The following is a 23,959-nucleotide window of genomic DNA, read 5'->3' as shown; positions in this document are numbered from 1 at the left end:
GTGGTCGGAAGAACCGTAGTCGGTGGGCATGGAGGTCGAAAAGATCGTAGTTCGGTGACGGTGGTTGGAAGGACTGTAGTTGGTAGGCAACAAAGGTTGTAAAGGCCATAGTCGTGCGACAGTTGGTGGCCAGGCAGAATTCCGATGATGGTCGGTGGCCAGGCGTAGATCCGACATCAATTGGTGATTGGGCTGACATCTGACGACAATTGGTGGTCAGACAAAAGTTCGTAGACAGTTGATGGCCATGAGGAAGTTCGACGACTTTCAGTGGTCGGGTGTTAAGTTCGGCGGAAGTCCAATAATGGTTGATGTCCGGGCGGTGGTTGAGGAGTCAGGTGGCTAGAAAACTTTGATTTCTCTTCCTCTCTTCCTTCTATTCCTTGCTTCCTCTCTTCTTTCTCTTCCTTGCTTTCTCCCACCTTCAGTGAAGAATGAAAGGTCTATTTATAATTTTTTAGGAGTGTCATGACCTGTCAATAGAGAGAAGATTAAGGGCACATTCGGAGTGGTTCGAATGGACTACCGATATAGATTATGTTGATCATAAACTGTTTATCGAGTATTTAAGTGCCTTAATGATATCAGAATTCAACGATCTTGGGCTCGTTAGATTCGTCTAGTCGATCTATTCGATTCAATTATATGCATGCCACGTTTGTAAATTGTTTGTTCGTCCAATTTTTGTTTGAACCTTCCAAATGCACTTCGGGTCTTCGATTTGGACCCATTTGGGCTCGGATTGGGTTGAATTTGGTGTCGTTGGGTTCGCCTTTTCGAGATGTTGAGTTCGACAATAAGTTTGCTGAAATCGAAGTTCGGATGGTCTCAAATTTAATTTCGGATGTTTCCAACTTAAATTTGTAGATTCATGCCCAATCAAGATAATTTTTTGATGATATATCAATATTCATTTCAAAATAATTTTAATGATAATAAAATTCATTCTGGTTAAATTTGAGTCAGAATATCTTAATTCAAAATTTCTCCCTTTAACTGCCCTTCAATTGAATCAAATTTTTTGTATGAGCACAGATTTTCTTATATACACTAATGATCTTGTTTCTCTGACCTTAGCTTTATTGCATGTGTATCTCAGCAAATGGATTTGATATTTATGAGGACATATTTAATTCACTATTAATTGCATTTGGATTTCTACTTTGAAATTCTTACTCTTAAATTAGCAACTTCATGTAGATAGAATAATGTTGTATTTGAAGAAAGGTTTTGTACAAGTTTAAACATCTGCTGCATTAAAAAAAAAAGCTTTTGCTCATAATGAAATTATTGTGCAGTTAACATAATATTTGAAATTTGTATGTTGTCCTTGTACATGAAACATGAATATAATTTTCCTCGTTCATCTTCTGGTATATTCATGCTGGTTTACTGATATTCTGCAATTACAGATAGAAGAAGAGTAGGTTTGCATTGTAAAAATATACTAACCTTTAGATTTTTAACTGTCTTTATAAACAGAAAAAAAAGAGAGGAAACGGAATAATTACAATAACAACAACAACATCAAGCCTTCAGGCTTTATCCCATTATGTGGGGTCGGCTACGTGAATCTTTTTTCTTTATTGTGTCCAGTTAAGAGTTAAATTCTCATTTAAATCTAATAAAGAAATGTTATTTCTAATATTTTTTAACCACGTATTTTTTGGTCTACTTCTATTTTTCTTAACATAAGTCATTGGAAGACCACCGTTTTATGTGACCAACATCTAAGACGACTCTCTCTAATCTTATCATTCACTAGAGTAACTCCAACCTTTTCACGTATATACTCATTTTGTATCCTTTCTCTAATGTTTAAGTAAATAAAAATCAGAATATTTTTCCTACAGTCTATTGAATTTGAAAACATAAAAAAAAAAAAACAGCATTTGCATTGCATTTCAATAGCTCTAATCAAGTGGAAAAACTATCTCACGCCAATTTTATTCAAAAAATATGTCACAAAATGGCCTCATGACCCTTTCTCTTGTGTCTGAAGTTCTGCAATCTGTACATACTCTCAGTAATGAATCAAGTAGAACTCTCTCTCAATTTCTTGTAGTTAGGAGAACTCTAGAATCTTTCAAGGCTTTTACATAAAGACTTACATTCCCAGAACCTTCAAAGAGCTCTTCAAAGTCAGTTGTTCTCAGCTCCAATGTCAATGACACAATGGGCAAGTTGATTCGCCTCTTTCTTAGTGCTGAAAAAGATATGTCATGCATCCACCTGTGCAATTTACAACTGATATTAGAATCTTAATTTTCATTAGTCATCACCAGCCGGTATTCTTTACTTTCTTATCTTTTCTAGTCCTTTGACATTAATTTTGCCGACCCATCTTATTAATTCATTTTCACTCTTCACTATACATGTCTAAATCACATAATCTTATTTTTCAATACCTTATCTTCAATATATATAGGCTTCGTTTGGGATGGCTTTCTTACTACTTCTTAAAGCAAATTTTTAATACAAAATTTTTAATTTTTATACTAAAAAGTTAGTTCAAGAGGCAGTAAAAAAGCTGTCCCAAACAAAGTCATAATAACTTTGATCATCCATTTGGTATAACAAAACTCAATCTATTTTTTCTAATTTTGCACATGTTCATTTTAAAATTCTCATTTCTATCATTTAAATATTAATGATTTTCTTACTACCAAAAATTCATATTCACGAAAAGATTAATGGCATATTATATATTTTACCTCAATTTGTTGATCCATCATAACCTTGAAACCGAAACAAATGATGTGTAGTTAATATGCTTACCATGTACTCCTGTTCCAAGCACTTATCAGCACAATCTGTGATCTCAACAATCTTGTGGTAGTGTCCATTCTTTAGATCCCAAATGTCCTTAAGAGATGGAATGATGATGGAATTGATGTTCTCAGATGCATCATTGTGAAGTTTCAGATAACCTGTGGATTATATGAATCCAATGAAAACAAAAAAAAAGAAAGAAAACTTCCATCAATAAGGCTAAAGATCACTATCCAAGAAAGTGTGGCTATTTGTTCAAAAACATGTGAGAGATGAATCTCGAAGCTCACAGTTAAACGAGGAATGAAGATTCTTGCTGCAAACATCAAAGTCCTCAAGTGAAGTTGTGGCTGTAGAAGAAAAGTTAGCTCGTAGTAGCTGATTGACCTCCATTCCATTCCTATCCAAGAAAATGTGGAGTGTGATTTAAGAATCAAAGCTAAAACCTTGATATTTTATATAAAATGTTAGATCTTAGGAAAGGAGAAAAATGGTTATGAAATAGTTAAAGGAAAGAAATAGTAGATCTTGAAACTTAGGAATGGTAATGATGAATAAAGTGTTATGAGTTGAAGTGAATATGCCAAGAAAAGATGAAAGTGTCATTTCGATAACTTGTGTAATGGGAATTTTATGGGAAAAGTAATCTAGTTGATTATCAGACAATATGACCAGGGAAGGGATTATAGTTTCAATTGAGATATTTTTTATTTGTAAGATCACTTTTGAAGTATTTGCTAGATGAGAGACTTATGATTAATAGAATATGATAGTAATTTCATTGAAGGTAAAATTCATTTAGCGTTGCTTAATTATGATGAAAGATCATGTGAAATATAAGTATGATGAGCTTAACTACATTGGCTCTATCATTCAATACAATGAGGATATAGAAGCATGTAACTTCTTGAATATTAAAAAAAATGAAGAAATAACTAAAGAGTGCAATGCAATAATAGATTAAGGAGACTTCCCAAAGTTTTAGAAATCTATAATTGGACTAACCATGCTTTCTGAACTTGAATATGAAAAATAGATAAACCATTGCAAACTAAGTTAATGAGAGGTTAAGATATAAATGTGATAAATATAAGAAGAATATTGTAATAAATAATTATATTATAGAGATAATGAGAGTATCACTCATTAAAAATAATATGCCGAAAAAAAAGTTGGCAAAATTGCAACAATTTTGCATACCTTACAATCGATTCCATTGATGATATGGTCGCTCTCCCCAAGCTCAACAAGCAATCCTGAGCATTTTCCCATAGTAGTGAATCCATTTCAGCCTTTTGTATGCTGCAAACCATAGGGAATGTCCGAAGATTAGGATGCTATTAGGCTTCAAATTCATTTATATACAAAAAGTTTGCACCTGCAAGTGATATTGATGACCATACCAATCTTTCAGACCTTCTTCCAAGCTGCATCTTCTGCTTTCCACTGCAACAATATCCTCTTGGTAATTATTTTCAGTTTCCTCCATGTAAAGCTTCCATTGCTCTTTAGTCAATGATGTTAAATTTTGAGCATTAGATATTTCTTTTTGTAGATTAGTTGCTCTATCAGCAGCACTTTCTCTAAGAATGTCAAATGCTGCTTGAACCTATAATAAAATGTCAATGGTAAGATGAATAAAAACAATTTATTAAGATTATTATTAAGATGCATTCTCAAACAGTCTCGTGCTAGTAAGAATGTGACATTGGTCCTCTGATCGGCGGTTTGGTCGGATGGCTCTGTAAAAACCTGTTGTTTGGCCAAATGGCTCCGCATGGTTAACGATTACGACTGTGACCCTCTAACCTAGTGAATTGGTCTAATGACTCTACTGTATTATGGTTACGGTCAAGCCTGTGCGCTCCCCAATGGCTTCAAATTTTTGAGATATGAATCAATAAGATGTAATCGATAGGGCACAAAGCCTTATGTAAACTAATGTGGATTCATATTTATCCCCTTAGACAAAAACTCATCCTAGGTCTATAAGGTTCCCTTGGACGATGCAACCCATGGCTACCGACAAGAATCCTTCTATTAGGTTGAGTTGACTACCTCCTTTGACTAAGTATACTAAGGATCATAATGACCCGAGATGACGGAACCATGGGATCTTGATTGGGCTCATCATCATTCCCCCATCATCAACTTTAAATGCAAGGTGGTGAATTTATGATTTTAAAGGAGCTAATGTCTGGTAGAGAATATTATTAAGATTCATTCTTAAACAGTCTCGAGCTAGTAAGAATGTGACATTGGTCCTCTGATTGGCGGTTTGGTCGGACGGCTCTGTAAAAACCTGTTGTTTGGCCAAATGGCTCAGTGTGGTTAACGATTAAGACTGCGACCCTCTAACCTAGTGAATTGGTCTAATGACTTTATTGTATTATGGTTACGTTCAAGCCCGTGCGCTCCCCAATGGCTTCAAATCTTTGAGATATGAATCAATAAGATGTCAATAAGATGTAATTGATAGGGCACAAAGCCTTCTGTAAACTAATGTGGATTCATATTAGTCCCCTTAGACAAAAACTCATCCTAGGTCTATAAGGTTCCCTTGGACGATGCAACCCATGGCTGCTGACAAGAATCCTTCTGTCAGGTTGGGTCAACTACCTCTTTTGACTAAGTATACTAAGGATCATAATGACCCGGGATGATGGAACCATGGGATCTTGATTGGGCTCATCATCATTCCCCCACATTCAACTTTAAGTGCAAGGTGGTGAATTTATGATTTTAAATATTAAATTTTCAAATACCAAACTCATGCTACTACTATACACCAAATACTATGTATCTGTTTGACGACTAGCCTTAATCGAAAGTTCTCTTTCGTTACCAGGAGGGGTAATTAATTATATAGGCTTGCGCCTATAGGAAACTAGAACTTAGATCATGAAGTTCTCGCAAAATGAGGGAGAAATCTCTGGGTAGTGTATTATTTCAAACTCAATATACCTTCTAAAAATTTACCTCATAACCTAATTTGTTAAAACTCTCCCGAAAAAGGGGAGGCCGAGGTGCAAATTTTCGAAGCTCACAACCACCCGGTCAAAAGGACCCGATCATAACTATTTACCTGTGATACCATTTGGCAGCGAAACCACTGGTTAGAGGACACATGTCACATCCTTACTAGTAAGAGACGAATTAAGAATGAATCTTATTTATATTCTTGACCAGTCATTTGTTTTTTGTAAGTTGAAGTAATTTTCAAGTTTGTCCACCTTGACAAACTGTTGCGAAAGGTGGATGGACATTTGTTTTAAGTGTTTATGTGTTTTTTATTTCAATTTTTAAATATTTTAGGTTTTGGTGATTTTTTAGTTTTGAATTTTCATGAGAATTTGAGAGAAATTTTCAAATATTTGGGGTCCTCTCTGATTGAGATTTTCTATCAATACGACCATCATTGGAGTTATTATGAGAAATTTTACTTGATCGGTTGAACCTTGTCAACTTTGTCTATTTGCCAACTGAAGATTGGGTTCGTTGTCGGTTTTATGTCTTTATTAGTGATTTTTTTTTGCAATAGACCTTGAAGGCTTAATATAAACGTTAAAAATAAATATCTCGGTTGGCGCCACAACTGTACATTCACTTGATGATTCGAGCCGTGTCTCGATTTACACGTTGTTACCTCAATTTGCATGTCATTTCCCCAGTTTGAGGGTCGTCGACTTTCGATCCCCGTCGATTTCCCCACGTGAATTTTGCTAGGCAAAATTACAATTACTTTTGGGTATTGTCCGCATTTCAAACGTAACGACGAAGTTCGTTTTGCGATTAGACGTCATTTGGGTAACGTCGCGCCTCATTTTTGGGTGTCGGTCGCCAATTTTAACTGTTTTCGCCCGATTGGACTGCGAGGTAGTTCCTCTTGGGTAAATTCGATGCCCTGATCACAACGTCGCAATCCGTTCAGTGATCAGAGGCTATTTAACTACTTAAGTAACGTGTCGTGCCCGCTGGCTGTCGCTTAAGTCACCAATTTTGCATCTTTTTCAAGTTGTTAGTGTATGGGTCAATATGGACTTCAGTATAAAGGCAAATAGGATGGCCAAAGCAATTAGTTTGCCGACTATCAACATAGTTCATATACCTAATGGGTCACATCATACCATCTTAAGAGTAGCCGATTTTCATTTAAATGATCCAAATTTGAGTAGTTGTAAACAGGTCAAGCTTATTTTGATCCAAATCTACAAACAAACTTAATTTTTTATTGGGTGGATAAATATTATGTTTGGAACTATACTTTTATTTGGCTGCAATTTTCTTATTATTTTTTAGAAATTTTAGCCGCAAGAAGTAACTTTCGCAATTAGATCTTATATTGTGTGGTAGATATAATAAATTTATTGTCTGTATTTTTGGTTAGAAAAAAAATACTATAATACTAGCAACATCTTTTAAAAATTTCATTTCTCACAAATTTTATGGATAACTAGAGCTATCCTAAATAAACCCTAAAGCATTTGAAAACATAAAAGACTTAGTGCTATCAACGATGATTGGCTACAACTCTCCCAAACAAACTCTTTAGCGGTTGATAATAGTGTTTAAGTGCTACAGTGATGAGTAAAAAAAGAATGCTAAGTTTTTACCAGCTTTTTCTGCTTTGTTTTTGAAGTCATCAGCATCTGCACCACCTTCTTTACCAATCGGTTTTCTTCATAATCGGCACACTCCTGTAAGAATAAGATTAATTAAGAAGAAAATTGACCTTTGTATAGTTAACCATTGCAAAAGAAGATCACCTCGAACTTCCTCTCCAGCTCACTTAATTGTTGGTACTGTGAAGTCTTTGTTTCTTCCAAGATTTTGCTCAATCTAGATATAAGAACTTCTACATTATGGAAATAACTACTGACAGTATCTGAAATGGCACGTGTTGCCTCCACAGTTCTTAAATTTCTCTGTTTTAGTTATCACAAGTTTGAAAGTGAGCAAAGTTCACAGAATAAAAGCACCAGAGAGTTTGTTTGTTTCCATTAAAAGCACCAACCTCATGTTGCAGCTGTACAAAATCGGTCAGTTTGAATTTTTGTTTTGAGAGGTTATTTTGAAGATCTTTAAGCAAATAATCTGCCTCGAATGCAATTCTTTTAAAGCACTGTCGCAGAACGAAGATATCAAACCTAAGGAAGTAGTTGTTGAACAGAAAATTGCAGGAATATGAAGGAATTCTTACATCATCTAGAGAAGTAGAATGTGTTAGTACTTGTGAATACAATTTCCCAAAAGTTACTTGAGAATTGTGATCTAGTTCTCCTGCCAAACCATCCAATGTTGTAATATCAGATTGATAAAGATCTTTCAATTTATCAACCAATCCTTCAAGTTCTTTAGTAGCCTGGGTACAAAGTGAACTCAATGAGTAAGATTCAGATTTATGAACGTTTTAGATATAGCTTTCCTATATTCTTTTAAAGCATAAAAACAAGGCAATTTGATAATTCTGATATAAAATAGTATGTTTTATCATTTTATATGTGTTTACCACAGCCTTCACAGATATAAATGATTGCATGTCTTCTTCTATTTCTTTTAGTTGGTTCTTTTGTTGCATCACAGAAGTTGAGACAGTTTTATGCATAGTATGAAGCTGTTCAGTCAACTGCGATTGAAACCTCTGCACAATGATTTGGTTCCTCTCTGCTATATTATCTTTATGTTCTGAAAATCAACCACACTTGATTATATCATTATAAAATATTATCTGGTTTGATCTTCTGAATGAACAACATAAAATAAATATAACTTAATAGAAAACACTTGAGTTCTTCAATACTAACCGATTTTACAGAATAATTCAGACCTATCAGAAGCAGCAAAATCTAGCTCAGATCTAAGACAATTGGCGTGCTCAACAAGTACTCTCTCTAGAAGGAATGAGGTAGAAAAATCACTGAGTTCTCAAAAGCTTGAAGAAAGAGTAGTACTGCAATTAACTAACCTGAATGAAGCATCTGCATTATCAAATGCTCTTTTTCTCTTATTGCGTACTTTGCCTTTTGATATTGTTCTTCTTGATCGAGTATCACCTTTTCACATCCTTTCAATTTATTCTGGGCCAGAGGCATATACAAAATGGAATTTTATTGCTTTTCAACGGCTAGAAATAGATGCAAAGGCCGTAAATATTATACCTGACTATTTTCAATTTTTTCAATTAACTCTGCAGTCAAATGTTGTTGAGAATCATGGAGTTCTTGAAGCACAATTAATTGCTGGTATTAGTATCATATCAAGGTTAGAGCTTCTCTGAAAATAAACTTTGAGAATTGATCAAGCTATAGAAGACACCTTATCTTTGGACTCCAATTCTACTTGTATGTGCTCCATTTTCTCGGCCATGTCCTGAATTAGTACATAAGAGCTACTTGATTATTTAAATATTGATGAAATAATGTAGTTGTTGGTAGAAGTTATATTACATCACAACCTTCTTTTCTCCTTCTTGAAGGAAGATATTCCCCGGAATATACATGTCTTTTTTCTCTCTTGTAGTAATTACTTCTGCACAAGAGGTGATATATATGTCACAAAAAAATGCATAATCATACTAAGGATTCAACTTAGAAGTTTCATTACCAAATTATTAAGGGTGAATCTAAGAAATTTTTTTTGAGTTAATGCAACATGATAAAAGTTTAGCTTTATCTTCCGAAGGGGTACAATGTTTTGTTGCAATTTCTTTATCTACATTTTGGCTCTTTGACTTGTTCCTATTTTTTGCAATTTTTTTATCCTATGTCATAAAATAATGAGAATTGAGGGATAGACCCAGTCACCCAATCAGACAAGTTAGTAAGGGATGGCCAAGAAAGTGAGGGCATCCCCTTCCATCTGACTTTCATTAAATCCACCTATGTTTTTGTTAGGCAGCCCTGCAAGGCCCTGTTCTCTGCTACAGGCGAAGGACCAAACAACCCCCTTTGAGGGATTGCCGCCAAAGCCTAAGTGGGCCCACTTGGCAAGCCAATTGGGAAAGAAGTAGGGGGCGGCTATGAGAGGTAGGGAAAATTTGAATTCAGTATTTGAAATTAGGGAAATATGTATTAAATATTAAGAGTTGTTTAGGGTTAGGGTTATGCATATTTTTGCTGGCTAATTTGAGAGTTCTTGTTCTTGGAGCATTGGGCCCTAAATTCCTCTAGGGATTGGGAGAGAAGATCCTCCTCTCGAATTGAGGATCAATTACATCTTCCTTCGTTTTGTCGTTCAAGTTGAATTACTTCAATCAAAAGTGCTGTTTTGCTGAAATTTCTCTTCCAAATTCGTGTTATTTGCTGTTTGCTCCTCTCTTATTCGGATTCACTTGAATTCTTGAAGTATTTCTTAATAGTTTTCTATGATATGAACTCTTGACCTTCAAGCCACAATGGAGACAGCTTAATCTATTATAATCCCTCTCTTTAGGAATTTGTCTTAAGAGTTGAAACATCAAACTTGCTTAAGACTAAGAAGCTGATGGAAGATTGTGTGCGTGAGAGAGACACAGAGAGGGAGGGAGGGGGAGAGAAGATTTCATATTCACAAACCTTTTTTAAGACGATCAATCTCACAGTATAAATCCTTCATCAGTACAGATTTCATAATTTTTTGATTGATCTGCAAAATAGCAATATCATAACAAAGTCAGACTTGTGATCACCTACACTGTCAAATAACAAATTTCCATGAGGTAACAAACCTCTGGTTTATTCTTGATACTTCTTGCACGATGAGCATATTCTAATGTGCTAAGTGTCTCTTCCAAACACTGAATCGAAGGTGAAATGTTTGCAATGATGCAAGCCTTGGTTTTTCCTCCCAAGGAATCCCTCAACAATCTTGTCAACTTACTATCTCTGACAAATTCGAAACAGAAATAGACAAATTCCTAGAGTTGACTAACAACATCAACAAAATGCATCAAGCTATGAATTTGGCCATAAAATATGTTGTAAGTTTTCACTTCAATTACCTGTAAGGAATATGGCTGGATTCCTCAACAAGTGCGTTAATAACACGACCAAGTGTAAGCAAACTTCTATTTATCTCTCCAGCTTCTCTTGCTCTGCCCTGCATTCATATAACTTCAAGCTACAATTTTCTGCTTTTTCCATTTGCTGAAACTCATAAAGGTAATAATTTTCTCTTGAAGAACAGGCTAGTTTTACCCACCTCTACAGAACCTGATCTTAAAACATTCACTGAACCAGCTAAATCCACAAGATTGAGCTTTCCAGTTTTGATCACTTCTTCTCCTTCTTGAGTAAACTTTTTGAGGTGAATTGTGATTGAAAATATGGAGTGAGAACGACTGCTTCGCTTGTTTAGTAGTGTTTCAACAGTCTGCCTTCTTGCGCTAGTTTTGTCTAATATTCTGTATATTTCATCCGCAGAACGGACTATCTCCTCTTCCATTCCTTTCACAAAGACACCTCCTTTTCCATCTTCCATTAGAGCTATAGGTTTCGTCAACTTATCATCTGATGACTCCCACTCATCAGGAGCCAGAAGATCTATTATTTCCTCATTATAAATCTCTAGAAGAGAAACTTTCATACTGTATTCTGTGAATTCTGCTTCAAGTTCTTCAAAAATTTGCTGAACTGACCTTGGAATTACACCTGCGTCACTGGAGAATTCCCCGTTCTAAAAAAAAAACTGATAATCAGTTCATAAATGCTAGATATGATAATTGAAGAACTAAAGAAACGATGAAAAACAATTACAAGAAGAACCTTTGTCTTTTTCTCTCCTTCCATGGTGTAAGTCTTTCCTGAGCCAGTCTGCCCGTAAGCAAAAATTGTGCAGTTAAAGCCTTGGAGAACTTCGCTAACCATAGGAGAGATAGACTGAGAGAATAAGTCCATTTGTTTGGCTGTGGGGCCAAAAACCTACGTAAAATCATTAAAAAAAAAAACTCTAAGATCAATTTGAGTAGCATCAAACGATCTGGCTAAACAATTATTAAAAGCTGCATGAGATTCCTGATGACTGATGGAGAAACTTTCATACAGAACGTAGCTATAAAAGGATTATCACTAACTATGGGAGCAAGAGCCACCCCTGCTGACTCCCTGGTTCCACTATCGTCATCTAATCACATTTTTTTATCTTCATTCTAGGCTCTAGCTGAAATGTTTTTTTTACCTGAATTTCCAATTATCATTGCAAACTCTTCTGATTTGTTATTATTAGGATGGTGGAACAGAGGAGGATCATAGTTGGAGTTTATATTATAACAATCCAAGTTCTTAATTACTGAGATCTTGTCCATTTTAGCGCCTTACGGTTTTGTTCGTTCTTATAATTTCCTAGAAATTAATGCATTCTAAGTGTGCTGCTATAACTTTGAAGTTTCTAATAAAATTTCAATCATTACATCAAAAGACGTCTCAATGTTGATTAGTTTAACTACACTATTATTCAAATAAAACTGCTATTTAGTTAGAATTTGCTGTTTAGGTAACATTAAACAAAACAGATTTTACAACTAATTTTACTTGAAACACATGCAATTTAATTAATTAAAAAAAAAAGTTTGAAGTTGTAAGACCTTATCAAACACAAAAGTTCTATCGATCTGCTTGTTTCCAATCTTCTGGATTGCCAAGACTTCTCCCCTTAACTCATTGCAGGATATAACGGTCGGCATGCGGCAAATTGCTTCTTCCTCACTCAATGGTCTATCAAAACTCAAAAGATTTCAACAGATTTTGCCAAAAAAAACAAAAAAAACTGAAAGGACAAAAAGTTCTTATTTCACATGCCTGCACCGGAGAACAACTTGAACGTTGAGATCTTTTTCCTTGTCATTTCTGTTGCAAGAAGAATAAGAGAGATTCATAGGCATCTCTCCTATTTTCCTCTGAATGCCCTCCATTTCCTCTGAGCTCGGAGAAGCAGATAAGCACATCAAAAACGGATTTTCTTTTTCAAAAAAATGGATTTTTTCTTACTGTCATGATTACAAAGAAAGGACCTTTAGATAGCGCGTTGATGGAGGAAGAAGGATGAAAAGGCAGTGAAGAGGAAAGTCACAGGGAATTGCCGCCGGCGGCCGGTGGCCGTCGTTGAAATCAGAGTAGAAATTGAAACCTGAAGGCTTACAATCTGATATTGATTCAGTCTTTTCTGCTTTTCTGATGCCTCCAATGTGGTTCTTCATCGCCATATTATTTTTTATGTATCTGCTTACTCAATCAATAAATAATTAGATTTAATTATCGAGACGACATTTGGAGGGAAGAGAATTCATGAAAGCAACTCCCATTTAACGGTTCTTTAACAGAAGGAAATAGTTTTTAGGAGAAGTTCTACTAACAGTCAAAAGAGAGAGATTGTTTCTTTTCTTCCATGCTAGCCGTTAGAAGGCGAAATTTTTGTATCTGACTAAAAAAGCTAAATTTTCTTAAAGAAATTTAAAAATAGACTGCATAAATATATAAATTTTAAAAAAATTTCACCGTTGGAATTTGTCTTACAACATTTTTTTTAATGAAAAAAATATTTATTATTTAAGAAGTCATTGTTTATATTGTCACCATTTTTTATTATAAAATTCGTCAATTTTATATAGGATAACAAATTATTGGTGTCTTCACTCGATTATAATATGTCATGATCGATTTAATTAACTATTCAAATAATTTTGAATACTTTTATAAATATTTAGTAATTAAATGAACAAGCTTGAATAGCTTGTTAATTCATTTATGGTAGCGAGCAATATGGTTTAAGACTTTATTATAAATAAGCTCGATAAGAAGTTCATTAAGAGGCTTGATAATAATAATATTTAAAGCTAATGAAGATTGTGAATAAGTTCATGAAGATGTTTGATTAAGGGTGTAATAATCCAAAATTTTTTGAAATAATTTTTTTTAAATGAAAATTTTGAATTTCAGTGTCGTACGTTATCGAAGAAGAGAGAGAAGATTGTTCGGGGCTTTTTTTATTTGTCAATCTTGTCTAGAGATCTCTTTTATTTGTCATAAGTAACTCAAATCTCATTTTAGTTTTCAATGATTTTGATTATTATATATATATTTTTTTATAATGAACATAATTGATTATTTCCTACTGCATTTTGATTGTGATATTTGTATGAGCAAGAAAGGTTAATTGTTAATACTATAAAATGGATTGACTATTAAAACATAATACCCTATGCAGGAGCGTGGGTCGACGTGTTTTCCTTTAGAAATGGCTTGTGGTGTTATCCTGGTTGTAGCATGTAACAGATAGCCGATTACGCTGACGGGCAGAGAGTGAGGCTTTATTGAATATGAATTTTCAATGATTTCAAGTCTGGTAATGGGCCAGGACCACTTGGAGTGAGATTGTCGTAGATCCTCATGTATTCTTTAAATTTTGGTTTTATATTTTCTTTTATTCTTTTGTAGAGTTATCTCCTTATAGTGTAAATAATATTTTGGGTAAATAAATAGTAAAATATCTTGATGTATATGATTTTAGTTGTTTTTGCTAGTTATGGTCAATATTGATGATTTATAAAATCTATGATATATTTTTAAAATGATAAATAGACAATTCTTTCAAATTTGATTATGAGGCATTATAGGGCTTGTGAAAATTAAAACATTGATTAATAATTCATAAAAGTAAATGATAGCATTACTTAAATTAACATCTTTTTCATTAATTTTACTTTAAAAATTGAATCCCTAACCCCCGTTCTCCTAAGCTGTAGGCTTCATTTGGGATAACTTTCTTACTGCTTCTTAAAATAATTTTTTAGTACACAAATTTTAATTGTATTAAAAAAGTTGATTTAAGAAGTAAAAAAACTGTCCCAAAGAAAGCCATAATCTAATAAATGAAATTCAAAACCCTTGCCTTCATTGATAGGACCAACAATTTGTTAAAAATGAAGAAGAGTTTATAGGAGTTGCATGTGACTTTATTTATAAGTATGTATCGTCATCGTTTGCTGAGTAAAGTATCTTGGACGATAATGGATTCCTACCTTTTCTACTCAACTCACTCAGAACTTTAAAGCACAATGGATCCTTCTCTTTTGATTTACACAGAAGATGACATAAAGCTCTATCTTCTCATCTACATTGATGAACATGTCAATACTGATTCTTATAAGTCGCACCATTTCATGCACTACATATGATGTATATTTACTCATCAAGCCAAGGCCTTCCCTCTAAGGAAGGATCTCATTTGTAACAGACTGCAAACATTAACATATTCATTCAAATTGGGCAATGCCCTATGATTTCGTCCCCTTTTTTAGAGATTTTCATGTAAAAACTCTGATGTCTCTTATGAACGCTCCACCTTATCTTTTATTTGATTGTGTGCTGGATCTTCATACAAAGCTAAGACATTAAACTTTATATTTCTTTATCGTTGCAAAAATTCTAGGATGCAACAATCTTAAATTTGATTAATTCTAGTTTAAAATAAAAATGACTTTAATTAATTATCAAAATGTTATTATTATAATTATAAGAAAACTATTTATATCTTTAATTTCAAGTCATATATTAATTAAGATTATGCTCATTTGTATCATAAATAAAATTTTAAATTTCTACAAAAAATCAAACTTATCTTTTTTTTTTTATTCCTCTTGAACTAGTCATACATTTTTAGGATGATTAGCAAGGTTGTGAAAACTGGACCGGACAATGAACTGGAAGAACGAGAGGTTCACGGTTCGATCGGTTGACCGGTTGACCGGGGTTGAAATCAGATGATGTAATAAATAATAATATTATTATAAAAAATTAATAAAATTAACACATGAAATCAAAAATAATTTTTTGTTTTGTATGGTTTAGTCTCACATCACTTGTGATGTTTTGATTTGCATAGTTTATATAGCTTTTTTGCTTTTACACATGATAGGAGCTCATATGGAGCCTTGTGAAACCATGTGATAATGTTGTAAATATTATATAATCATTGTCTTTAGTACTTATTTAAGAGTTTTAATATATAATATTTATATTAATTGATTAAGTTTATTATTTATTTAATATTAAATAATTTATTTAATTATTTTAATTAAAATTTTAGATCGGCTGATTTTAGAAAATCGGGCGGTTCTCGTTTGAACCGGCAGCTCAAATCGGTTCTGGTCGATTTGGGTTTTTAAGGCTGAACCAGATCGGCCTTCAGAAAGGTTTATGATTGAACCGGCCGGACCGACCGGTAATGTGAAATTGATTAGTGTTGGAAAGATTTTATTTAAACATTAAAGAATTTAAATTTTTTATTTATTCCCATAACACTCAAAATTTTAAATAACATAAAAAATAATATTATCCCACCATCTATTACAATTTTATTATCAAGCTTGGTGTCTTTCATGGGTCGTCGATTTCATCGCCTTTCTTTAGTGAGATTTTGTCGTGACTTCTTGAGATCTTTTTAGGATCTATTTGAGATAGCTGTAGTGTTTTATAAAACTGGTTGTAATATTATTGTAGGGAAAATAATTTTACTATTATGATTGCAAAAAGTACTTTTTCATTATAATTTTTTTTGAAAAAAAAAATAGTCAAATAAAATTATAGTTGTTATAGTTTTCCGCACTCCATTGATCTCATTGATAGCTTTATAAGTGAGATCATTTCATAACCTTCTTGTCTTTTGTCCTCTTCTTTTCTTAGGTGAGAGTTTTGTTGAGGACATTAAATGATATTTATGTAAATAATAAATTTTAGATATTAAATATGTAAATATGATATTTGACTTTGTAAGTTATGTGTAAATAGTAAAATACCTTTTTTTCTAATTTGGTCCTCTTTTAATTTATTTACAAAATAGTTCTCTCTCCCCTTTCCCGCTATATAACCATTTACCATTCTAATCCGAATGAGCTGATCCGTAGGTGCGCCCTAACGGTGGCTGTTTTCCGTTCTTCTTTCCGTTGATCGTCGGAGGGTTTTCAAAGTCGGGTTTACAATCAGTTCTCAAAAATTCTTATCTTCAGCGTTTATATTTTCCGTTACTACGATTGTTTGGTTCTTTTTGTTGCCGTATTAATTGGATTAGTTTTCCTCAGGATTTCGTAGATGTTTGATCTAAATGTTTCTTTCTATGGTGTTTCGGTTTGATTTTCTCTGTTAATACAGATGTGGTGGTAAAGTTAATTAGTTTTTTTAATTGTATTTGATTTTCATGATTTCTCTAGCTTTTCAGACAGTAAAGAAGAAGTGAGTTCCATGATTCCATCTTTTTGTTTATTTTTTAATAATTGATTTGTATGATTTGGCACAGTCAGCCCTGTTTGTAAGTGATAAAAGAATCAAGATAGGTTTTTACCAGTAAACAATTAGGGATTTCTTTTACTTTTGAACATAATTACTTTATACATCAACTCGTTGACATGGATTATTTTGTTTGTTTTTTCAAGCTTTAGGAGGAAACTACAGCGTATCTTCAAATATATTGTTCTGTTTTTAGAGCAACTGCAAATGTCATCATTTTTTATTTAGTATTTTATGTGAAAAATGACCTCTAATTTTAATTTTGCTACAAATATTTTAAAAATTTAATGTTATCTTCAAAATGGTTATAAATTCTTTTTTTTTATATAAATTCAAAATTATAGTTGAATTAATCAGTTGTATGATTTAATGATGCTGTGGTAGGTTTTAGGTTTCTTTTAATTTTTGTTTTCTACCTTTTTTATTTTGGCAAGGAAAAAATCCTGCAAAAAATTAGAATTGTTTGGATGAAAAATTCAATATCTTTTCCTTGATTTTTGGAGAATTTAGTTTAAAATTTTTACTCGTATATAACTGTGCCTAAAAAAATAGTTTTTGAAAAGCTCTAAGGATAAAATCAGAAAAACATAATCAATACTAACTGAATACTTTATATCAATTAATTTTCCCTTGTTGAAGGCATAATTGGTCTAAAATTTTATCAAGATGTATTTCTTACAAATAGTTTTTGACGGGGTGCTCGACTCTCATATCATTGCGTGCAAGTTTATGAATTTAGAAGGATATTTTTCAGTTAAAATAGATGTATAAATGTCGGACAAAAATATTTGGATAAAATTACAAGAAATAACTATTGTGTTAAAAATTAAGCACAATCCATGCAATTTGCATACTTTTAAATAATATTGCTTCTAATTTCTGTTGCTTTTTGTTTGATCTGCTCTGTTAGATTTCTAATTCTACTATGTTAGATTTCTAATTTTCTTTTATATGAATTAATGTTGCAGGAGTGTTTGCATTTCATATTATCTAGCCTCTTTTAAGTCATGGCTGTAAGTCAAACCACAATTATTGCTCTAGGGGTAGCATTTTTTGGTGCCATGGCCTTCATATTTGCTGTCCTTGCTGAAAACAAAAAGGTATTTTTTATTGAATTCATTTATTTTATAGATAGATGTTGTTCAAAAGGATTTTCAAGTTCATCTAAGAGAATACTTAACAATAACAAATACAAAATGAAGATTCATAATTCCAAAACCAAATAGTTTGGGATAAGATGGATGATGATGATGATATGCCTCTCTAATTACTATGGTAAATGGAGACTAGATTAATAATGCACTCAATAAGGTGATGAATTGTAGTGTCTGTTGGTTCTTTTACATTTTTAATGCAATATTATAATAAGAATATATATTAGTTATCTAGATTGGAGACATCTTCTCACCAAGAATTCTAAAATTATATATATATATATATATATATATATATATACAAGGGAGAGATTCTTGACTTTAAATAGGACATTTTTATTTTTAATTTTAAGTCCGTATGTATATGTATGTATTAGCTGGCAATTCTTCACTTGACCGGCTTGGTCCAAACCAACCCTTCTTTACTGGCATGACAAGCTTATATTTCTGTAATTATGTGAGGTAGGACCATATAATATACAAGAGCATAAATGGTACCTTGCCATCTGGCGTTGATGAGGTCCCATTCATCTATTGATTTTTTTTTTAATCCATGTGTGTGCTTATTTGTTTGAACCGATGTTTGTCTGTATACTTATTTTTTATTATTTTTTTATTTGTTTGCTTGTGTTAATTTGTTGCAAGTGTGAATATATATATATATATATACCGTTTATGTGTCAAAAATGATTTTTGATATTATCAGCTTTTCTTAATAAACTGAACTTGTAATTGATCTTAGAATTTGATCTTTCTTCTTTAAGTTCAGTTTTTTTTTATTGTATATTTTGTATGTACTTGAAAACATCCAAACCTTAAAGTAAGTGTCCTCAACCAAGAATACCATATTCAACTGAAGAGAGAGCTTCTTTACTGAAATATAGCCAAAAATTGTCTGAATACACTTAATCTAACAAAATACATAGTGGTATTAAGCATATAATTACTCTAAATTCTAATTTCTACCTCCACTTGAAGATTACATGTTGAATAAATATATGCCAATTTTTTAATCTTATTTAAAAAATATATTGGAGAAAACGAAGACTCAGTTTTTATCGATGAATTGTTGACTTGCATTTTTTTTGTTGTTGAAGTTATTGATATGCATCTTCCTTATTATTTTCTGGTTGTAACAGCCTGCCCGGGGAACTGCAGTGCCTATGAAAGATTATGTTATGTGCAAATTTCCAAATGATCCAACAGTTGCTTTGGGAAGCTTATCAGTGGTATCTCTTTTAATATCTGCTGCTCTTGGCCTGGTCGCTGTCTTTTTCCCTTATAAAGGCATATTTGTTCCAAAAAATGCACTTCTCCAGGGCATGACTATGCGTGTATTTTTTCTAGTTGCAGCGTACGTATCTATTGCTTTCTCAGTTCAAATTTTATTTTAAGTTGAAAAATTGCTTTGCCGATTTGTTGATGAACGATATTTTTTCTTCATAATTAGCATTATATTAACTGATTGGAATCAGCTATCTTTTTTGTTAATATTCAAATCTGAAATGTAAATCATTTAATTTTGTTTGGTTTTTCATATTCAGAGCGGTAAATGGTAATCAACATGCAGTTGTTCCGTAAACAATTTTGAATTAAAATGTTTAACACTAATCAATGAAGATATGGCTTCAATTTTCAACTTGCAAGTACCTTTGCTTCTTTTGGAAGTTCATTGTTCATTGAAAATTAATTCAAATATGGCATCAACAACTCACTCCCCATTAAATAGATCCTTTTGCTCCATATCATGCACAACTTTTGTTAGGCCGGTTCAACCTGAACCGGCCCAAAGGCCGGCTCAAGTCTACAGGAGGCGGACAAGTGCTGCCTCCCTTTCTTCTTGCCGCCAACAATAGTGGGCCCCACTAGTCCAATTGAATTCAAAATTGAAAAGGAGGGGGCGGCTAGGGCTTGGGAGGGAAATTAGATTAGGAAAGTTTATGTATGAAAGAGCATGAGATGTTTTAGGGTGAGGATATGCTTGATTTGATTTCAGTTAGGGTTCCTTGGTGATTTGGGGCTCTAGACTATCTCGTCAAGAGATTTGGGAGAGACGATCCTCCTCTCTAATTGAGGATCACTTGTATCTTGTTTATGTACTTATTTGGTTTGATTTTCGTATTGCAATTCATCGTTTGTGCTGATTTCTCCTAGATTGTGTTATTCTAGTTTTTTTTTCACCAATTGATGATAGGTTTGCTTGCGAACTCAAGAATTACCCTTGGGGTTACTTGCGAACTCAAGTATTTCCTATCACATTTGTTGCTGCTTAAGAGCAATTTCACTGGTTCAATATAACTAAGCTCAGATTGATAACTTGAGCTCAATATTTGTTACTACTTTGCACTGCTGATATTATGATGTGTTGGTGTGGTGATACCAGGTTAGTAACTCTGTTCGCAGAAGCTATGTTGATGTGGGTAACAATCACTGAAGGACTTCATAGAACCCTAAACCGGCATTTCGATCCGAACTATGAATGCCCAACTGCTAAGACTGGACTCTTTGGTGGTGCTGCTTTCCTAGCACTTGATGCAGCTTTGTTCTGGCTTGTATGTCAGATGCTGACTCTAAATGCAAGAGCTGATTACTTAGAAGAGGATGACTCTAAAGGAGCTTACGGTGAGGTTCTCACTACTTATTATGACTCTAATGCTGCAGAGCATACATGATCAACTGGTTTGAATCAATGAATATCCAGCAATCAATGGAGAAAAACAAGTGATTTGAGCTCTTAAAGCTGTGAATTATTTCTTATAGTTATATACCTAGGCTGGCAAGCTATTCAAATTTCCAGTTTGAAGTTATGCTGTAGTTATTGCCTGCTGCTTTTTGTCACTCCTTTTCTTTTAAGTTTGGATGTGTTTGGAGACAAAGCATTTGTTTTTGTGATTTGTGCTTATGTTTGGTTGTAAGAACTTTGAGTGAAAGGAATGTTTTTTTTTTTTTAAATTAAATTTTAAATTAATGTCTGCAAATATATAATCAAGCAAAATAAGTTTCTCTCTCTCTCTCTCTCTCTCTCTCTCTCTCTCTCTCTCTTTCTCTCTCTGGAGAAGGATTTTACTGTGAACCTGCGGTTTACCGTGAAATTATTAGGTGCGGACACCGAATGCCGTCCTGAGCCCAATGAAAATATGCCACGTCACCCCTACTCGGTGCCGCGGCTCGGTACTGTTCGATACTGGATGAGTGGCTGCACCTGATTGGTCTCTGGACGGTAAGCTGTGTCCGATGTCCACACAGAATAATCTCTCCGGTTTACCAGACCATCTGTGAAGAGTTTTGTTAGCTATGATTCTTCATAATGAAAAATTGATCATGTCTAATCATTTCTTTTGTGCTTGTCTGATTGAATCCTGTGCTTTCCATATTTCTGTTATACTTTGCTTATTGCTCCATTTATCACAGAATACTCTCTTATTGCCTGTTTCTTTTAATCTCTTTATCCTTAATGAAATTTACATTGCTTCAAAAGATTCATGGCTCGAAAAGATTCAGGCATTGGAATGTCAGTGAAAAAGATAAGATAGATTGAAAAACTCTTTCAATAATTCAATGTTGTTTAAAAGATAAGGTATTCAAGAAAGTATTTGAAGAAATGCCACAGAAGGTTTATGGCTCAAGCTAAAGCCTTTGCACAAAATAAGAAGCATCTCTAACCAACTACATCAAAACTAAAATCTCTATTTACTTTATATGCAAGAAATTATGTCCATCGAAACAGCCGAAAACTCTAACACTCATTTGAAAAAATTCTGTTTGTATTTAAAAAAAAAAAAGAAATCAAGTTCAAAACTTTGAATTTCAAAGAACAAGTTAGCAACAGCAAGAAGCAATAGCAGACAAGAGAAAAGACATATCTCTATGTTCTAATGTGTAGCTGGAGAAGATACAGCCAACTTTCCTATAGCATAAAAGCACAGCTAGCAAATACCTTTATGGGGCTGTTTGAAGTCCTATTTTGGGCAGGATTTAAGCAAGATTTAGCTTAAATCCTTCCAAACAGAATTTGAAACTTTAAATCCTATTATTATGATAATTATCATTTCAATCCCCTTATTGTTAGTATTTAACATATTAGGGATACTCTCTCTTACAAAAGTTAAATCCTGAAACAAATAATTAAATAGTTTATTATAATTTAGCAAGGTTTACTTCTTGTCATGGCAATTTTTTTTTTCAGATTTTAATGTTATCAAAATTTACAAATTTTAATCCTATCTTCTAAGTTAGATCTTACTCTTTTAGCCAAATAGCTCCTGCATATATCTCAAAAGTACAACGCACAAAACACATTTTAGATTTTGTTTGAGACAACTTTCTTATTGCTTTCCAAAACATCTTTTTAGTATAAAAATTTCAACTTAAAAAAAAAATGTATTGAAAAACTGCTTTAGAAAACATTAAGAAAACTGTCCCGAATGAAGCCTTAGGCTTCGTTTGGGATGGCTTTTTTATTGTTTCATAAAGCAGTTTTTTAGTACAAAAGTTAAAATTTTTATACTAAAAAGCTACTTTAAGAAGCAAAAAAATGTCATCCCACACGAAGTCTTAATCTCCCATCATCCAACATGCTATCCGTTGGCTCGCAGCTATCTCAAATTATCTCTTTCTATAGAAGGTGCATGCCTAAGTGTATATTTTATATTATTGCACTCAACAACAACAACAACAAAATCGAGCTTTTATCCCACTACGTGGAGTCGCCAACATGAATCCTTTATCTCATAAAAAAAAAAAGCACAAAAAATTGTTTAGGACTCATTTTCTTTAAGTAGAATAATAAAAATGAGGAGGGTGATATATACTTTTATTTGAAAAAAAAAAAAAAAAAATCCACCTAAACAAAAGGTGTTTGGTATGTTTTAAAATGTAATATAAGCACTTCACTTTTGTATCATCTCGGGTTTGATGTAATCTTTATATTATATAACCAATGATCAGTTCAGAATCTAATGACTAAAGAATACAAAGCAGTACAAGACAGAAGAACAATTATATTAAAATCCAAAAACAATATCTTTCAGGCTGTGCCTTTCTGGAATGCTCCAACACTTGTTGCTTCCCTTTCTCTTTAAAGTTCAAACTTCTCTCCACTTTTCCCAAAGAAAGTTTGCATCAAAAGCCAATGAAATGAATCCTCCTACATAGCTGTCAAGGGCCCTATCCCAACTATGTAAGCTTTCAATGTTTCCATCATGAAATGGAATCTAAAATCTATAACCCATGAGCTACATTATTTGATTGCTCTAGTTTGAAGGTCTTCATCCTACTCATGGAAGACTAGAAGAATCCAATGATCTGTTTAAGTTGTGAAGCTTATTTTTGTCCTATGAAAAAAATGCACTTAGCAAATTTAATTATGGATTGACCTTCCTTACTGTATCTAGAGGCGAATAAGAGCGTGCCATGTCACCCGGTACACAGCGGTGCCTCCAGATGACGTCCGGTGTCCGTATCCGTACAGAATAATTAATCGTGTTTTGAATAGGTTTTTCCTATTCCTAACATGTAGTAAGATCTAGCATTTTTTTTTCAGTGGACATGTTCATGTGATCAATTCTAGCTTGTAGATTCTACAAGAAAATTACAAAAAAGTAGCAAGAAAAATGAAGATTTCAGGAAGAAGACTGCATTAAACTAGATGGAAGAGAAGAAGAAACCCAAATATCAAGTTCTAACTTGACCTCCAAAGCAAATTTTTAGTTTCAATCTGAACTCTATATACATAGTTTTCCTCTTCAAACTAATTACTGCTTCTTGGTTCCTACTGAA

General features: G+C 33.2%; 3 protein-coding genes across 27 annotated transcripts in view; 2 read left to right on the top strand and 1 right to left on the bottom strand.

Annotated features, from left to right (window-relative positions):
- LOC110110740 overlaps positions 1-13,124 on the top strand; it is a 31,693-nt gene extending 18,569 nt beyond the window's left edge. For 6 of the 25 annotated variants that reach the window (XM_028693662.1, XM_028693656.1, XM_028693653.1 and 3 more), the window contains one exon: positions 8,588-9,264. The gene's annotated coding sequence lies outside the window, so the exon portion shown is untranslated. Of the gene's footprint in view, positions 1-8,587; positions 9,265-12,413 lie in introns of those variants that run through there. The other 19 variants (XM_020842355.2, XM_028693655.1, XM_020842347.2 and 16 more) reach the window with 11 other exon arrangements.
- On the bottom strand, positions 1,915-12,949 carry LOC110110736 (kinesin-like protein KIN-5A). The gene is made up of 22 exons (XM_020842341.2): positions 12,758-12,949; positions 12,546-12,661; positions 12,332-12,461; positions 11,514-11,669; positions 10,951-11,424; positions 10,751-10,848; positions 10,478-10,634; positions 10,326-10,395; positions 9,227-9,300; positions 9,088-9,141; positions 8,931-9,011; positions 8,738-8,849; positions 8,577-8,663; positions 8,282-8,457; positions 7,973-8,134; positions 7,787-7,894; positions 7,539-7,697; positions 7,386-7,469; positions 4,176-4,381; positions 3,973-4,074; positions 3,063-3,172; positions 1,915-2,930 (listed from the first exon to the last, which is right to left on the bottom strand). Exons 1-22 carry the CDS (start codon positions 12,947-12,949, stop codon positions 2,716-2,718), a joined length of 3,123 nt encoding a protein of 1,040 aa, XP_020698000.1. The 3' UTR covers positions 1,915-2,715.
- A 3,465-nt stretch (positions 13,125-16,589) lies between the features above and the next one.
- LOC110110741 lies at positions 16,590-21,163 on the top strand. The gene is made up of 4 exons (XM_020842358.2): positions 16,590-16,710; positions 17,996-18,127; positions 19,321-19,535; positions 20,565-21,163. The coding sequence occupies exons 2-4, from the start codon at positions 18,035-18,037 to the stop codon at positions 20,851-20,853; spliced, it is 597 nt and encodes a 198-aa protein (XP_020698017.1). The 5' UTR covers positions 16,590-16,710; positions 17,996-18,034; the 3' UTR covers positions 20,854-21,163.
- The last annotated feature ends 2,796 nt before the right edge of the window (positions 21,164-23,959 follow it).

Source organism: Dendrobium catenatum, unplaced genomic scaffold (assembly GCF_001605985.2).
Source record: "Dendrobium catenatum unplaced genomic scaffold, ASM160598v2 fragScaff_scaffold_334, whole genome shotgun sequence".
NCBI lineage: Eukaryota > Viridiplantae > Streptophyta > Magnoliopsida > Asparagales > Orchidaceae > Dendrobium > Dendrobium catenatum.
The sequence above is the reverse complement of the archived record's forward strand: the minus strand, read 5'-3'. Positions and strand labels throughout refer to the sequence as shown.

What these genes read in the sequence shown, in the direction of transcription:
- LOC110110736 (XM_020842341.2), bottom strand. Translation starts at nt 12,949, where the DNA reads ATGGCGATGAAGAACCACATTGGAGGCATCAGAAAAGCAGAAAAGACT. An exon ending in TAAGATCAGGTTCTGTAGAG is followed by an intron (nt 10,849 to 10,950) that starts GTGGGTAAAACT and finishes ATATGAATGCAG; the next exon opens with GGCAGAGCAAGAGAAGCTGG. An exon ending in TTGTACAGCTGCAACATGAG is followed by an intron (nt 7,698 to 7,786) that starts GTTGGTGCTTTT and finishes TAACTAAAACAG; the next exon opens with AGAAATTTAAGAACTGTGGA.
- LOC110110741 (XM_020842358.2), top strand. Translation starts at nt 18,035, where the DNA reads ATGGCTGTAAGTCAAACCACAATTATTGCTCTAGGGGTAGCATTTTTT. An exon ending in TCCTTGCTGAAAACAAAAAG is followed by an intron (nt 18,128 to 19,320) that starts GTATTTTTTATT and finishes TGGTTGTAACAG; the next exon opens with CCTGCCCGGGGAACTGCAGT. An exon ending in GTATTTTTTCTAGTTGCAGC is followed by an intron (nt 19,536 to 20,564) that starts GTACGTATCTAT and finishes TGGTGATACCAG; the next exon opens with GTTAGTAACTCTGTTCGCAG.